Source organism: Notolepis coatsorum (assembly GCF_963971535.1).
Source record: "Notolepis coatsorum genome assembly, chromosome: 3".
In the NCBI taxonomy this organism is placed as follows: domain Eukaryota; kingdom Metazoa; phylum Chordata; class Actinopteri; order Aulopiformes; family Paralepididae; genus Notolepis; species Notolepis coatsorum.
Window position 1 is genome coordinate 175,837,312 of NC_140167.1, and position 15,720 is coordinate 175,853,031.

At 42.6% G+C, this 15,720-nt stretch overlaps 2 protein-coding genes across 6 annotated transcripts in view; both read right to left on the reverse strand.

Moving 5' to 3' along the window:
- Positions 1-860, reverse strand: part of pikfyve (phosphoinositide kinase, FYVE finger containing) — a 232,760-nt gene extending 231,900 nt beyond the window's left edge. For all 5 annotated transcript variants that reach the window (XM_084310464.1, XM_084310462.1, XM_084310463.1 and 2 more), the window contains exon 1: positions 775-860. The gene's annotated coding sequence lies outside the window, so the exon portion shown is untranslated. The remainder of the gene's footprint in view (positions 1-774) is intronic.
- A 1,270-nt stretch (positions 861-2,130) lies between these two features.
- LOC311224602 (uncharacterized protein) lies at positions 2,131-15,127 on the reverse strand. Its single transcript, XM_084309638.1, has 8 exons — positions 14,733-15,127; positions 13,524-13,699; positions 11,761-11,838; positions 10,582-10,655; positions 10,242-10,300; positions 7,168-9,825; positions 5,789-5,903; positions 2,131-5,452 (listed from the first exon to the last, which is right to left on the reverse strand). The coding sequence occupies exons 1-8, from the start codon at positions 14,842-14,844 to the stop codon at positions 5,371-5,373; spliced, it is 3,354 nt and encodes a 1,117-aa protein (XP_084165764.1). The 5' UTR covers positions 14,845-15,127; the 3' UTR covers positions 2,131-5,370.
- Between the last annotated feature and the right edge of the window lie 593 nt (positions 15,128-15,720).

Consider the following 15,720-nt stretch of genomic DNA (forward strand, 5'->3'; position numbering starts at 1 on the left):
TCGGGCGTTGGGTGCATGATGCGCATGCGCTGTGATCACACCAGGCAGCCAACGCCGGAAATAATGCAGTTTTGAGCAGTTTATAAAGAATATTTAAAATGTTTATTAACAACGCCGAGCTTTCAAACCATCCCGTATCTCTGTCCAAAACCCTCGTGCAACTGTGAGTACCTTTGACATTTCTCTGTGATACTTGTATAACGAACGGTTCGGCCAGAACAAGTCCTTCAGGGTAAATCTAGGTTGGTTTCCTATTGAGGAGCAAGTGACTGTGGTTTCACTCGGCGCATCACAGTCACGAAAAGACTCCCGAGTCCTGACAGTTCGTGACCAGTTCCTCCCCACCCACCAGCCACAAATATCAACAGAGTTGTTGTCTAACATCAACATCACCGTCACACCACACATGCATACAGCGTTAGGTATTTTGAATAGCCGGTCATCTCCTTTCTTTCGTTTTAAAAAGATGTTGGCAAAGCTAATAGTAACTAACTGACCGGCCAACGTTGACTGACATGACGTTACCTGCTCTTGTCTATGGCGTTGTTATTAATAATCGACATTATATTCATGAACTATCTTCCACGATGCCAAATACGGACCACGAACGGTTATGAATAGCTATACGCTTTGAGACAAGTGACTAGAACTAGCTCACCGTTAGCTAAATAGCCCGGCGGCTAACGTTAGCTGGCTGGTCTGCGACAGCGTAAGCTATGTGGTAAATAAATGACCCATAACACAATTACATTTACATAAACAATAGCAATGTACCTGTCTGCTGTCTATCTTCGACATCACTGTATGAACGACAGCTGAACTCTGGTAACGGCTCAATAGAACAGTGGCCTCCCTCGCAGCACCAGCAGACCTGACGAGTCGAGGGCATCAACGAGTCGAACTGTGTTGTGATCACGAGAACAGACAGAACTTGAAGGGGCAGCATTTAGGAGATATCGATTATACAAAATATGAGAAGGAATTTTATTAAATATGACTGTCCTTAAAAAAACATTTCAGGCTATGCAATTTGAAAATGTCATATGCCATTTTCCTTACTTTGTGAGTTCACAATTCAAAACATATAAAAACAGATCTTGGCAATATTTTGGAAAATATCAACTTTTTCTGAATTACATCATCTCAGGGGGCTCATACAGAACCAAGCATTTCACCGTTATGTACATGTATATGTGACTAATTAAACTGATTGATTGATTGAAAACTTTATTAACAGATTGCAGAATGGGTACAGTACAGCACAGCTCAATACATACAATTGTTAAGGGGATGCAGACCAGAGAAAGACTTTCGTCTTGTTTACATCAGGGTCCCCCATTTTCAATTCATCGTAACATATATGACATACAGATAGACAGTACTGCTACATCTATACATTTATGACATACCAGATTTGCAAATACAGTACTGTTTGTGATACAAAGAGTCCAGAAAAAAGAGTATATACATTTGACGTAGAAACTGTACATTGGATTGGGTAGGTGGGGGGGACTGTACATTGGAGGTGGTTGGGTGGGGGGGGGTTGGGTAGGAGTGGGGGGAGGTTGGGTAGGAGGGGTGGGTGGGGGACACTGTACAACTGTACAAACAAAACTGTACATTGGAATATTGACAAGACCATACTTGGTAATTTACTGTACATTGGAGGGGGTTGTGTTAGGACATTTACAGGGGCCAGTTTCGAATTGCAGTCTCCCGTAGGTGTTTTTTGAGTGTTTTTGAAAGTGGGTAGTGATTTACATTCCTTTACAGCTTTGGGTAGGGCGTTCCACATTGATGTGGCATAATTGCGAAACGTGTTTAGTCCCTTGTTTGTGCCGAATCTGGGTTTAACATGATTTGTGGAGCTCCCTCTGGTGTTGTGATCGTGGTATTCACTGACCTTTGGGAAGTATTTTGACATGTACATGGGTACCTTGGTCGTGTAGTGTATCTTGTAGACCAGGCCCATTGCAAGTTGCACAACTAAACTTGAACTTAATTTTTGTGCAATTCCACTTTGAGCTTCAGAAAGAAAATGAAAAGATTAGCCTAGATATGCTAATCAAGGGTTCTTCAAAACAAACAAAGCAAGACGACAGGTACAATTTAAAATGATAGGTAATTTTATTGTTTTTATAAGTTCGCTCGACGATAAGTGATCCCAGACAAGACAAATTTAACAATAAGTTATTGTGAAAGGTGTATTTAATTTGTTCCTGGATAAAATATTTGTATTAATTTCATTTAACACAACCAGTTAAAAAATATATAGAAATCCATTTAGATCAATGATCTCTTTTGTGAGGGAAACCAGTACAGCAACATAAAAAGTTAGACAGGACAACGCAAATTATCAAAGGGAAACCTACAACATGGGTATGAGTCACAATCCTAAAACAATATACATACTAAAGAACAGAGAAATGAACAATATATTTATTCACCAAGAGCTTACAAGTGCTTTAAATTGAGACAACTTCTTACCAATTTATTTAGTTTCAAGTCCTTCTGCAGGCTATTCCAAGCGGAGAACATGAAAGCGGTCTCTGTCCGAGCAGAGCCGTTTGGGACAGAAAGCAAAAACGCATCTTGAGATCCAAGACTATAGTCCGATCTCTGAGCAATATACCTGTAGGAGGGAAGATTACCCAGAATAGCTTTATAGATAAGAGCCTACACATTGGACAGATATGGTCAACCTGTCCTAGAATACAGTGTACATGGGCTTTAGTTGGCAAATTTCAAAGCACTGTGATAAACGACTGATTGCGGAGACATTGTGCTGATGATTTCATATACAACAAGTCACTAATCAAAAAAGTAGTGGTGAGCCTTCTTCGGGCCTAGAGAGAAATAAGACTTATTTCTGAAATAAAACCACAACTTTAACCTCAGTTTCTTTACAAGACTATAAACATGTGGTTTAAAAGAAAGTCATGCCAAATACCAATATATTTAACAATACCCAAAATGTTCAGACTTCTAACTAGCATTAGAGAAAAGTGTTAACTTGGTATTATCTGCAAGCTTACATTGAGAAAGCTGAGACTGAACTAAATAAAAAGCATTTATTTTTAACAAATTCAACAAACGCAATATAAAAAGCAATTTGATGAGCACCTGCCTGAGGGAGGATCCACAAGAATATATGTATCTGTATCATAAGCATATGGAGGCTAGCTCTGTGCATGTTTTGACCTAGACTTATATAGATCGAAAATAAAAGTGTACCTCGCACAGAACCCTGGGGCACAGCACACATTTTCAGATACAATGGAAGCCAATGGTGAATTGGCAGAAAATATTTTTCTGTAATGGTAAACAATTGTGGGAAAAGGGCACTTTGATTTTTGTATGAAGGCACAGCATGTTGTGCATACGCAAGTGTGCAAATACTGTTGATGTTATTTACTTTCTGAATCTGAATAAAGCATTGTTGACAAATTAAATTGAGTTTTACTGAGTTTTTTTCTTTATATTAGTAAAAAAAAAAAAATTTAAGCACAAAAAGCAGGCGGCTGGGTAGCGCAGCGGACTAAGCGTCTGTCTACCACCACAGAGCCAGTGGGATCTAATCCGGCTGTGGTGCCTCCGGCTTGGCCGACCGTCCATACTAACATGGGTCCTGGTCGTTGTAAACAGCGACTCCTACAGTTCGGTCTGGGCGCCTGCACAGCAAGGGAAGGATCTGGGAGAGGTAGTGTGACCTTCCACACGTTACACTCCCCCAGTGAGAGTCCGCGCTGCCAGGTGAAAAGAAGCGGTGGGCTGGCTACACATGTGTCGGAGGAAGCATGCGATAGTCTCCGCCCTCCCAGACCGACGGTAGGGGGTAGAGTGCGCAACGACCAGTGTTGTGAAGGGCCAGATTAAACTGAGAATCTACCTTTATTGTTTGATATACTTTGTATATTATTTATATATATATACACGGAATATCCCTTTACCTGCGTTCAAACCAGAGTAATATTCGCTCTCCTATTGGACAGCGCCCCCAGGCGCCAGCGCGCAAGCCCCCAACGGCAGGTTCAAAGACAAGTGCAGGCATGTCGGAACATGCCCGGAGTCAGCGTAGTGATACCAGACAAGGACTGAGGTTGGGACTAGATATTCACTTAAGTATAAATACAGCGCAAGGTGCGCACACCGTGCTTAGCTTCGTGTCTTCGTTCAGTACCGTACCCACCTTCACCACGAGTCAACGTGCAGTGAAGTGAGCAACCTTGCGTCTAACAGAGCATTGAGAACCGCGTGCGAATAGAATGGTAAAAGTGTCAGAGTTTAATGAAGTAACGTTGAGTTCGACTTAATCTAATGTGAAGTGAATAGTCGTTCATTTATTGTATATCGTGCGGCCACAGTTTGTTCGTGTGTAGCATTACCCAGCGGTTCGTCGTGTCTTTAGCTAGTGTACTTAACCAGGGTGTGTGGCCTAAATACGTCGCCCACACCCGAGGAGTCCTAGGCGGAGAACCGTTGGACATGTACACAGGAGAATCGGCGTCGGCGATTGCAGAACCATTACTGGTTGGAATATATTGATTTGGAACGTGGTACCCGGAGAAGAGCATCGTTGATTTCCACTATCGTTTGGGATTCAACCTCGTGAGGATTACAACTCGGGTCGGCCTCGTGGACGGAGGCTGGCTAGCTGTCATCAATGCTGTCGAGCATTTGGATTACAATTATTACTTTGCTGCTGATCAAGGGATTTACAAGGACCGACTCCTGTACCTGGAGTCTCTTTATTCCTCATTGAATCAGACGGAGTACCCGAACATTCCTCTACCCTCCAGGCCTTACACCCCCGGAGGGAACCCATTGTCTCCAGGCGGTACCAGTGTTGCCCTATCTAGTTGCTACTATACGACAGGTGGTGTCAACTTAGACCCATCGTAGGATTCCTGCTATTCTTAGTGACTCATGCTATTGACTGACTTTACGTATATTCTTCGCCATACAAGCGCGACCCTAATTCTCATTCTGTAACCTAACGTTGCCTAATAATAATAAATTACCCTCAAATACTATTTCTTTGTCAATGCCGTGTTCTTGTGGGTGTTCACCATCTATATTTGATGTACTGTCTGGCCAGTAATTAAAGTACATAACTAGCAGTGGTTTAATCTATCACAATCTTTAATACAGTCAGGGTTTTGTAACCCCTCAGTTACAACCAGGAAGGGGGATTGGGAATTGGCATAACGACTAACATTGGGATGGGAGAAAAATCAGAAAAAGGAGGAGGAAAAAGATAATACCGGTAATAATAATTAAAAAAAAAAAGCACAAAAAGCAGTGAGTTAAAATAAATTACTGTAAGTAAAACAAGTACAATAGTAAAATAAATCCAGGTAGAGAAGACTTCTAACTTTGGCTCGGCTCTTCTCGATTCCTCTTGGATTTCTTCTTTGTTTTCTTGACTTTCGCGTCACTGCGCCTCATTTTGCTGTTTAAAAAAAGAGGTTATTATTTAGCAATGGTATATAAAAATAAACTAGCGGTAAGCACACTTGTAAATCATCTCAAAAGAGGTGCTGCCTTGGCTTCAGCAGGTCATGGAGAGCTTTTGTTTTTTAACCTGCAGTAAATTTGTAGTGGTGGTGAAATGCTAAGGTGCAGCCATAAAACACTAACTAGATCTGAGATGTGCCTTGGTGTATTTTTAAGTATTTGCTCAAAATTACCAACCAAATTAAAGGCTTTTTAATCTTCACAAAAGAAAAGAGTGCTTTGGATTTCTCTTTTCTTGGCAAATTAGTCAAACATCACAAATAGTCCTTACCTGTTGAGTGTTGGCTCCTTATAACTAACTGCAGCTTTACATCCCCTTGCCCGTCTTGCATTACCATTATCTGGGGTCAAAATGGTGTTAGTCAGCGATGTCATGGCTCTGCCGGCTACAAAACACAAAACAATAAAGATATTATTAAATAGCTTCACCTAACGAGACAAATATTCATCATAAAAGGCATCATCACCAATGCATAGAGCCAGCATTTTATTTTAATTATATTACTTTTATAGGGCGGCTACGTGGTGTAGTGGGCAAGGCGCTCGCCACGAAATCTGGAGACGCTGGGCTCGCCTGTTCGAGCCCAGCGCTCCACATTTGCTTTCAGTTTAGCTGGTCGTCCGTACTAATACACATTGGCCGTATTAGGGGGTGGGAAACTGATGGGTGGGGATCGGGCGTTGTGGACAGCGACTCCTACAGGTCGGTTGGTGCGCCTGCGCAGTAGAATCAGGAAGTGTCGGGGGCAGCGTGAGCCTCCCACGCGTTACTCCTCGCCACTGAGAGATCGAGCTGCGCAGGTGAAAAGATGCGACTGCTGTTACCTCAAGTACCGGAGGGGACTTGTGCTATGTATGACTTAGTCCACATTGCAGCCGGCTTGTGGGAGGCAAGAAACAGCGTTCGTGACAGGGGAGGGTTGAATTGGATGATACGAAATTGGGATGAGAGAAAATATAGAAAATGGGAGAAAAAGTGGATCAAAAAAAATTATATTACTTTTATTTAGTTTATATTCCATTCTACCTTTTATTTTATTTTACCTTAATTGTCCGTCTGTTAATGACGCACCAAACAACCAAATAAAATACCTTGTAAGTGCAAACTACTTGGCAATAAAGACCTTTCCGATTCTGATTCTTCATATCAGAATCAAGATCTAACCACATACAAAATGTTTTGTTCAAATAATATCTAAACTGCAGACTTAAAAAGGATAGTTCGGATTTTTGGACATTACGTTGTATGAAATACTTGGCAGTAGTGTAGTTGAATCAAAGCTATTAGCTTACTTTAAGAGTTCCGTGTTCTGGCCAGGTTCCGAGGGAACCGGGAAGCTTTAGACAGGCAGTGAACGGCAGAAATGGGGTCACGAAACCAAAAGAGTGTTAATGCACAGCACATCATGCAGGCAAAGAGTTAACAAAGCCAAAACAAAGCCACTGTGCTCCGTTGCGATGACTTTGTGTTAGAAATAGGCAACCCTGAATGTTGTGGTGTGGATTTAAACGTTCCGATTTAAAACCGGCCAAAACCCCGACCACGGGTAAGTACGCAGATAGCTTTGCATCAGCTACACTACTGGCAAGCATTTTATAAAAAGGTAATGTCCAAAAATTAACAATCTTAACAAACAATACACAAACTACCTGGAGAAGCTTCAGCTGTGGCCACAGCAGTAGGCCCGTCATATAGTGCTACTCTGCCTGGGCTGAGCCTCCTGGGGTTAGACACCAGGCAGTCCATGTCAGTCTCAGAAGTGCTGACATCCAGACCCTCCCAAGGGGGCCTCTCATCCAACAGAAAGTCCCTCAGAGAGTCTGCCGCTCTACTGGCATCTTCCTTACACATCTCAGCCACTGAAACGTTAGATGTCCTGATGTTGCCGATTGAAACGCTCTTTTGAGTTATGCAGCTAGGGACAAAAAAAGTCACCCTGTTACGTCTTGTAGAATCCTGTGGGCTTGTTGCTTCTATGACGCAAGTCTCTCCACACCGGTTTTGTGTATGTATTGGTTTCGGTGAGGCTATACCATCTGCACACTCACCGACATCATAAGGTAATATGTCATCGGAGAACAGAGGACAGTATACATCGTCCTGATGGGGCCTGAATCCTTGGGTGCTGTGGTTCTTTTTATTAGTTTTCCTCCTCCTGCTATTCACATGGCTTTTGGGCTCCTCGTTCCGTGTGGTTTTCTTGCTAGACCGGCCCCTGTCCTCTGTCCGGGCCTTCTTAAGTTTCTGGACCTCTGTGATTCCTGTAGCTCTATGATCTGTGATAAAAGCGTCACTTGGGTGGGGAAATGGTGGCATGTCATGGTTATGTTTTCTCAAGTCCTCTGGAACGTTTGCTGGTTCCTGGGTGGCCAACCAGGAGCGCTTCCCTGTGGTCCATGCTTCCTCAACAACGTCATCATCCCTGTGCCGCATGGGGGGAGGAGTTTGTGGGCTTTGTTCACAAACGTCCTCGACCACACAAACATCCTTAAAGGTTTCCGATTCTTCTGCCACAGAGTTGAAGTGTGGCTCTAAAGCTCCTGGTTCTGATGCTGCATTGTTTGACAGGGAGCTATCCCTGGTCACGGAGACGAGAAACGTCTCCCGGCATCTTCTGAGGTTCCTTGTAGAGTCTGTACATCTCTCACTTCTCCGTCTAGTGGTCTCACATTCACTGACATTGAGGGGAGGGCATCGTGTGTGTCCCACCTCTGGCTGTGTGGCATGATCATCTGTGTAAGCCAGGAACTCCTCATATAATGGCTGGTCTTTGTGTGCTGCATTATCAGACTCATTTTCTCTTTCTTCAGATTCATCATCATCACTTTGAGATGGCAAATAACTGGTTATCACAAAGGTTCCTCTTGTGACTGCTTTGTCCAACTTTGACACCACATATGTCTTGCACGATTTTGTTTTGGAACTTTCCTCTTTTGCAATGTCTTTCTCTGACAGGAGTATTGCCCCTTCTTCTTCAAGTTCTGAGCTCTCAACAAAATGATCCTGCTCAGGTGAGACAGTGTTATGGCATTTCGACTCGACAGGAATAGGTTTCAGTGAGTCATGGTGTCTGAAATGGTCTTTCACAGGCTTCGGAGGATCACAAACCTTGCTTAATTTGGGGATGCGAGAGATATGGGTGTTCCTCTGTAGTGGTTTAGTCTCTGTGGCAACAGTGTTTGTAACAGCTTCCTCTGTAAGGTCCGTCTGTAACAAAGTGACAACAGGCGCTCTCTGCATCTCAGTCAAGTCCAAATTCACAGAGCTCCCTCCCTCAGGATTGTCATCCTCACAAGACCTGCCAACTTGTTTCTTTTGCTCATTAACTTTGTTCATCTTTACAAAGGCTCCGTCTTTCATCTTCAGTCTCTCCTTCTGTTTTGGTGTGTCGAGAAGCATAGTCCTGTCCAGCTCATTACCATGTTCCAGTACAGGCGGTTCAGTGTCTGAGCTACTTGGATGATCGATAACATTGTCAGGAACAGGTGACCCTGACTTTTCATCCTCACAAGACCTGCCAAGTTGTTTCTTTTGGTCATTAACATTGTCCGTCTCTACAAAGGCTCCGTCTTTCATCTTGCGTCTCTCTTTCTTCTCTTTTGGTTTGTCAGAGTTCTTAGGCCTGCCCCTTTTCTTGGGTTTTGTTTCAACTGTGACCATTTCACTGTTGCCGTCGCTTATCATCTCCATTGGTGTGTTGAGAAGCATAGTCCTGTCCAGCTCATTACAATGTTCTGGTACAGCCGGTTCAGTGTCTGTGGCTGAGTTACTTGGATGACCGATAACGTTGTCAGGAACAGACGGCCGTGGCTTTTCATCCTCACAAGACCTGCCAAGTTGTTTCTTTTGGTCATTAATATTGTCCTTCTCTACAAAGGCTCCGTCTTTCATCTTGCGTCTCTCTTTCTTCTCTTTTGGTTTGTCAGAGTTCTTAGGCCTGCCCCTTTTCTTGGGTTTCGTTTCAACGGTGACCATTTCACTGTTGCCGTCGCTTATGGTCATCTCCATTGGTGTGTTGAGAAGCATAGTCCTGTCCAGCTCATTACAATGTTCTGGTACAGCCGGTTCAGTGTCTGTGGCTGAGTTACTTGGATGACCGGTAACGTTGTCAGGAACAGACGACCGTGGCTTTTCAGATGCGACGACAACTGAGGGGATAAGAGGACTCTCAAGACGGGGGACTGGGTGAACATCAGATCCAGACTCAGGGATTAACTGTGAAGACTTCTCCTCTAAGTTAGTAGAATGGCAGATTGTTTCTCTTTGTCTATCCTTGCTTAAGTGCATTTCCATATCATTTGTGATATCTGTGAAGATATGGGGGGAGGGGGGGGGAGTTCATTAGTTTCAGTCAAAACTACAGTAGAGCCATAGATTAATATGGTGTTTAGACTACAGGAGACAAAGCAACAGGAACTCAATCATCTTCAATGGAGGGCAACATGAAGCTACAGATGCACTACCAGCACACAGCACTATGTGACGAACATGCAAAGCACGCTTGACCGTTTCGCAGCTTTGTCGTCCGTAATCTAAACAAGGCTGATAATGTGAAAACTGCTGACATTCACTTATTTATTGACTATAATGTTCCAAATACTTGTAAGGTCCACTATATCTATGCTCTAAAGCCATATAATACAATGTAAGAATGTGCACTAGCACTGTGCTTTTGTTTCCAATCTGATCACTACCTTAGATTCAAATAGTTAAAACTATTTACTTTCAATCCCAGAGAGGTCTGAAGAGTTGTTTTCTTCAGTCAGGTCAACACTTGTTTGTCTACAAGAGAAAGATAGAGATAGAGAGATAGAAAGATATAGATTGATAGAGAGAGAGAAAGAAAGATAGAGAGAGAGAAATCTGTTAAATGCACTATATTTTAGGCTAACAAGCCACAAAAGATCTTGCATTATTGAATTTTGTGTTGTGAAACAAAGCAATGTATTTTTTTCTGGTTTGCGAGACTTCTAAATTCTAGCATTCAACACAAAACATTTCAAATCAATCAAAAACTGTATTTAATTTACATGAGCACATATCTAGCTGAGAGAATGTCCCACCTCTCCATCTGAATATAGTCATCGTCTGCATCTGGAGATGGGCTCTCATCACCATGAAATAGTTCACTGTCATCCTAAATGAAATAAATAGTCACAAACAGAGTGCAGTAATCCAGGAGTTGCCCAACTTGTTGCCCTGTGTCACTGCCTTAAAGCTCCAATCCAGAGAATCCCCTAAATTCTGGCTATGTATGTTCTTGAGGAGTTTGACTCCAATGTTTACAAACATTTCAAATGTAAATCAAGATTTTATAGGTATACAATGCAATGACATTTTACAGTTAGCCTCCATATACATAGTTGTTCCTTTTATCAAGAGTTTAGTCAATCAATTTGATCATTAAAATAAAATCCTCCAATACCATATTTTGGTTTTCTGTGGGACAGCCCTTATATTTACATTTTGATTGATGATTGGACCTTTAACATGTCAACCACAGTTCAGGTTAATTTAATCAATTTCAATACTTGAAAGTGTAATACAAATGTGACCCGACTGATTCAGTCAGCAATTATTGAATATATGCATTTAAAACCTTAGAGGCATTTGTTCACAGCCTTTCCTTCTAAATGAATTTTAGGCACAATCATTCATTTTGATTATATTGATTACCATTTATACGCTATGTATGTACATTCCAGGGCGGCTGAGTGGCGCAGTGGGCAAGGCGCTCGCCACTAACACAGGAGATGCTGGTATCGAGCCCAGCTCTCTGTGTTGCTACCGGCTTGGCCAGTCGCCGTACTAACACACATTGGCAGTGTTAGAGGGCGGGAAAGCCGGTGGGTGGGGATTGGACGTTGTGGACAACGACTCCTACAGGTCGGTTGGTGCGCCTGTACAGCAGAATCAGGAAGTATCGGGGGCAGCGTGAGCCTCCCACGCGTTACTCCTCGCCACTGAGAGATCGCGCTGTTCAGGTGAAAAGATGAGACAGCTGCCTCCTCGTGTACCGGAGGGGACACGTGATGCCAGGCTTGGTCCTCACTGCAGCCGACCAGTGGGAGGCATAGTCTAGCAACGTTCGAGACAGGGGAGGGGAGAATTGGCGAGGCGAAATTGGGATGGGAGAAAAATAGAAAATAAGGAGAAAAAGTGGATCCAAAAAAAAATGTATGTACATTCTACTCTAATACACATGCACGCACACAAACGGAGAGAGATGGCGGTTTCCTTACGATATCAGAAGAGACAAATTCAGCCACTCTGCCCAAGTGATGCAGAGCACTGCTGTGAAGGTCTTTCAAGATTAAGATCTGTGAAAAAACAACACATAGGCCATCAAATACAGGTAACTACGGAAGCCCTAAGAGGCCATACATTCATACATTTTATTTACTCCGTTTTCCCGTGATAACAAGATAATTTAATTAGTTTTGTCGTGACCATTTTTTAAGATAGAGAAAACGAAACGATAGTCTAGTATATATTAAATCACTGCAGGAAACATCATTCAGTGTCGCAATGTCAGAGGAGCAGGTAGCCCCTTTCGTGACTATGAAGCACTCTGTGCATCAGTCACGAAAGGGGCTAAGGAGCAGGAGGATATTGATCAACGCGTCACATATCTCTTCAATCAAGGCCTGACACAGGCTGAAATAGCTTTATGCCTTGCTGTTACAGATAATAATACACATTAGTGTGCGTCATCTAAGAAGACGGTTAGCAAAGGCTTCAGCTTTACCGGCGGCGCAATCAAAGTGAGCTCTCAAAGAGCACCTACGGGAGGCTGCAACTCGAAACTGGCCCCCGTAAATGTCCACCCCCCCCCCCTCCAAATATACAGTTTCCTCCCCCTCATATGTATATATTTTCTGTTAGGATCTCTGTTTAACAGTACTGACTGTATTTGCATATCTTGTATGTCACAAACAGTACTGTGTGTGTATACCTGTATGTCATGTACCCCCCTGAAATAAATTTATCCGTTATCACGAGAAAACTATCTTTGTTATGTCGAGATAACGAAATAATAAGTAGTTATCACGAGAAAACGGACTTTGTTATCTCAAGATAACGAAATAAATGAATCCGGTATCACAAGAAAACGATCTTTGTTATGTCGAGATAATGAAATAATAAGTCGTTATCACGAGAAAACGGACTTTGTTATCTCGAGATAACATAATAAGTCGTTATCACGGGAAAACGGAGTAAATACAATTTATGAATGTATGGCCTCTTAGGGCTTTCCGTAGGTAACAGCATGAAGACCAACTTCCTAATGTGGTTTTTGAGACGCCTTATTCTGAAGCATGTCAACTTCAGAAATTAAGAAGTTATAGCAGTTTACAGAGCTCATTCTGAATGACATGTGGAAAGACAATAATATGGGAAACACAATTTTACATATTTGTTGATTTAGGCTAATCAAAAGAATCATATGAGTAACCTATTAGTTGACGAAAAAAATTTATTTTATTCTATTAAACTGACAATCAAGTTTGATTGAATGTAATGGTCATGTATGCTCCTCTGTGCAGGATGGATGTGCCACAGAATTGAGCCAATATCCAGGAAGAACAGATTTTCAAGCGAGACATGTTTTTGGAATAATATCTGCACATAACTACACCATACTTCCCGAGACAAGGGGATGACAAAAAACGATTATACCACTTTACAGGGTCTCATTTGTAACACGTCTAGTTACAAATAAATAAGCAACGTCTGCTCTTCTTTTCTATGTGACAGCACTCTACTTTAAATGCTGTATTTCCTGTTAAACAAATGATTAATTGAAAATGGGGGACCCTGATGTAAACAAGACGAAAGTCTTTCTCTGGTCTGCATCCCCTTAACAATTGTGTGTATTGAGCTGTACTGTACTGTACCCATTCTGCAATCTGTTAATAAAGTTTTCAATCAAACACTTCCCCTGTCGAATTCTTGAGATCCCAGAGTAGGGGTAGGTCTGTGAAAGGGACACATCTTAACTCACCAGGTTCTTGTGCTTGCGTCTCCCGTTGGCCATGTCCAAGTGTAGAGACTGTACTTCTTTCTGCAGGCACACAATCTCCTTCTCCAGGTGCCTGCTTATCTCTTTCTGAATCTGCAGGGACTCAACCAAGGCCTTGTTGTTGGTCTTCAAAGACGCCTTCAAGAAGGAAGACGTGTCTGGGGAAGGGGGGTCATGAAGGGAAATCATATGAATAAATGCATTGTATAGAGTTGTATTGAGTGATATCCTTCCTTCACGAAGCCAAATGGTTAACAAAGGAAAACTTGATGTAACGTACAACAGTATTTTCAATTCTTCCCACACCCACAGAATACAGCAACTTGCAATGGGCCTGGTCTACAAGATTCACTACACGACCAAGGTACCCATGTACATGTCAAAATACTTCCCAAAGGTCAGTGAATACCACGATCACAACACCAGAGGGAGCTCCACAAATCATGTTAAACCCAGATTCGGCTCAAACAAGGGACTAAACACGTTTCGCAATTATGCCACATTAATGTGGAACGCCCTACCCAAAGCTGTAAAGGAATGTGAATCACTACCCACTTTCAAAAACACTCTCAAAGAACACCTACGGGAGACTGCTATTCGAAACTGGCCCCTGTAAATGTCCTAACCCAACCCAATGTACAGTAAATGACCAAGTATGGTTGTCAATATTCCAATGTACAGTTTTGCTTGTACAGGTGTACAGTGTCCCACCCCACCCACCCAACTCCAATGTACAGCCGCCCCCCCCCCCCCCCCCCCACCCCACCCTCCAATGTACAGTTTCTACGTCAAATATATACTCTCTTTTCTGGACTCTTTTGGTATCACAAACAGTACTGACTGTATTTGCAAATCTGATATGTCATAAATGTATAGATGTAGCAGTACTGTCTATCTGTATGTCATATATGTTATGATGAATTGAAAATGGGGGACCCTGATGTAAACAAGACGAAAGTCTTTCTCTGGTCTGCATCCCCTTAACAATTGTATGTATTGAGCTGTACTGTACTGTACCCATTCTGCAATGTTAATAACGTTTTCAATCATTGAATCAAAACCCATTGATTGAAAACTTTATTAACAGATTGCAGAATGGGTACAATACAGTACAGCTCAATACACACAATTGTTAAGGGGATGCAGACCAGAGAAAAACTTTCGTCTTGTTTACAGATTAATGATACTCACGGAGATACTTGTACTTGTATTTTGATGCCACAGTTGCTGCAAAGGTCTTATTGGAAGCTTTTAATGACACCATTTTCTTCACCACGGACGAAAAGGTACTTTCTTGATGCATGATCTATCAAGGGACTGAAAAAAATCACCCTTAGAGACGCTAACGTCAGCTTCGTGTATCGCGCTAGCAAACCTTAGCTAACGTTGTTGGTTCAGTCGTGCGTTAGCACTGCTATAAGGTAACGTATGAAACCACTCGAAAAGCATACCAATGCGTTACGTTAATACACTTGCTGATGTGAGATAATCTAGCTTTTATATAGTTATGCGAAAACCGAAAACCGCCCAGTCTTCACTTTATTATACAAAAACATGTCCCTGGTAACGTCTCTCTCTCTGCCAAAACCCCCTATTGTCCTTTATCCAATTGGACAGTTGGACAACTTGTGTGACGTCAATGCGCAGAGAAAACCCCGCAACACTTCCGGTATTTTGAACTCATGGGAGAGAGGCGTGATTACGAAACCAAGCCGCATTTCTCGGAGACGCTCTCTGATTGGCCGACGCCTACACTGGTTAAGCTTAGGCACTCTTCGAAGTTGGTTAAGGTTAGAGTTTGTCTTAGTAGAGCATGGCGATAGAACGCCAGGTAGTTTGCAGGCTGTTTGGCGTGGAAATGGGCAAAGACACAGCTCGTCACGGATTGGGCAAACGCGTCAGTGGCCAATGAGAGAGCGTCTCCGAGAAATGACGGGCTCTAAGCACGCGGGAGAGAGCGGAGGGGGGGGGGGAGGGATCAAACGAATGAATGAATGATGAATGAAACTTTATTTAACAGATTGCAGAATGGGTACAATACAGTACAGCTCAATACATTACAATTGTTAAGGGGGTGCAGACCAGAGAAAGACTTTCGTCTTGTTTACATCAGGGGCCTCCCCCATTTTCAATTCATCGTAACATATATGACATACATCTACATGACATACAGATAGAC

Coding starts and splice junctions, on each gene's coding strand:
- LOC311224602 (XM_084309638.1), bottom strand. CDS start 14,844: ATGCATCAAGAAAGTACCTTTTCGTCCGTGGTGAAGAAAATGGTGTCA. Junction 10,656..11,760: donor AATTTGTCTCTTCTGATATC/GTAAGGAAACCG, acceptor TATTTCATTTAG/GATGACAGTGAACTATTTCA. Junction 9,826..10,241: donor AGACCTCTCTGGGATTGAAA/GTAAATAGTTTT, acceptor ATATCTTCACAG/ATATCACAAATGATATGGAA.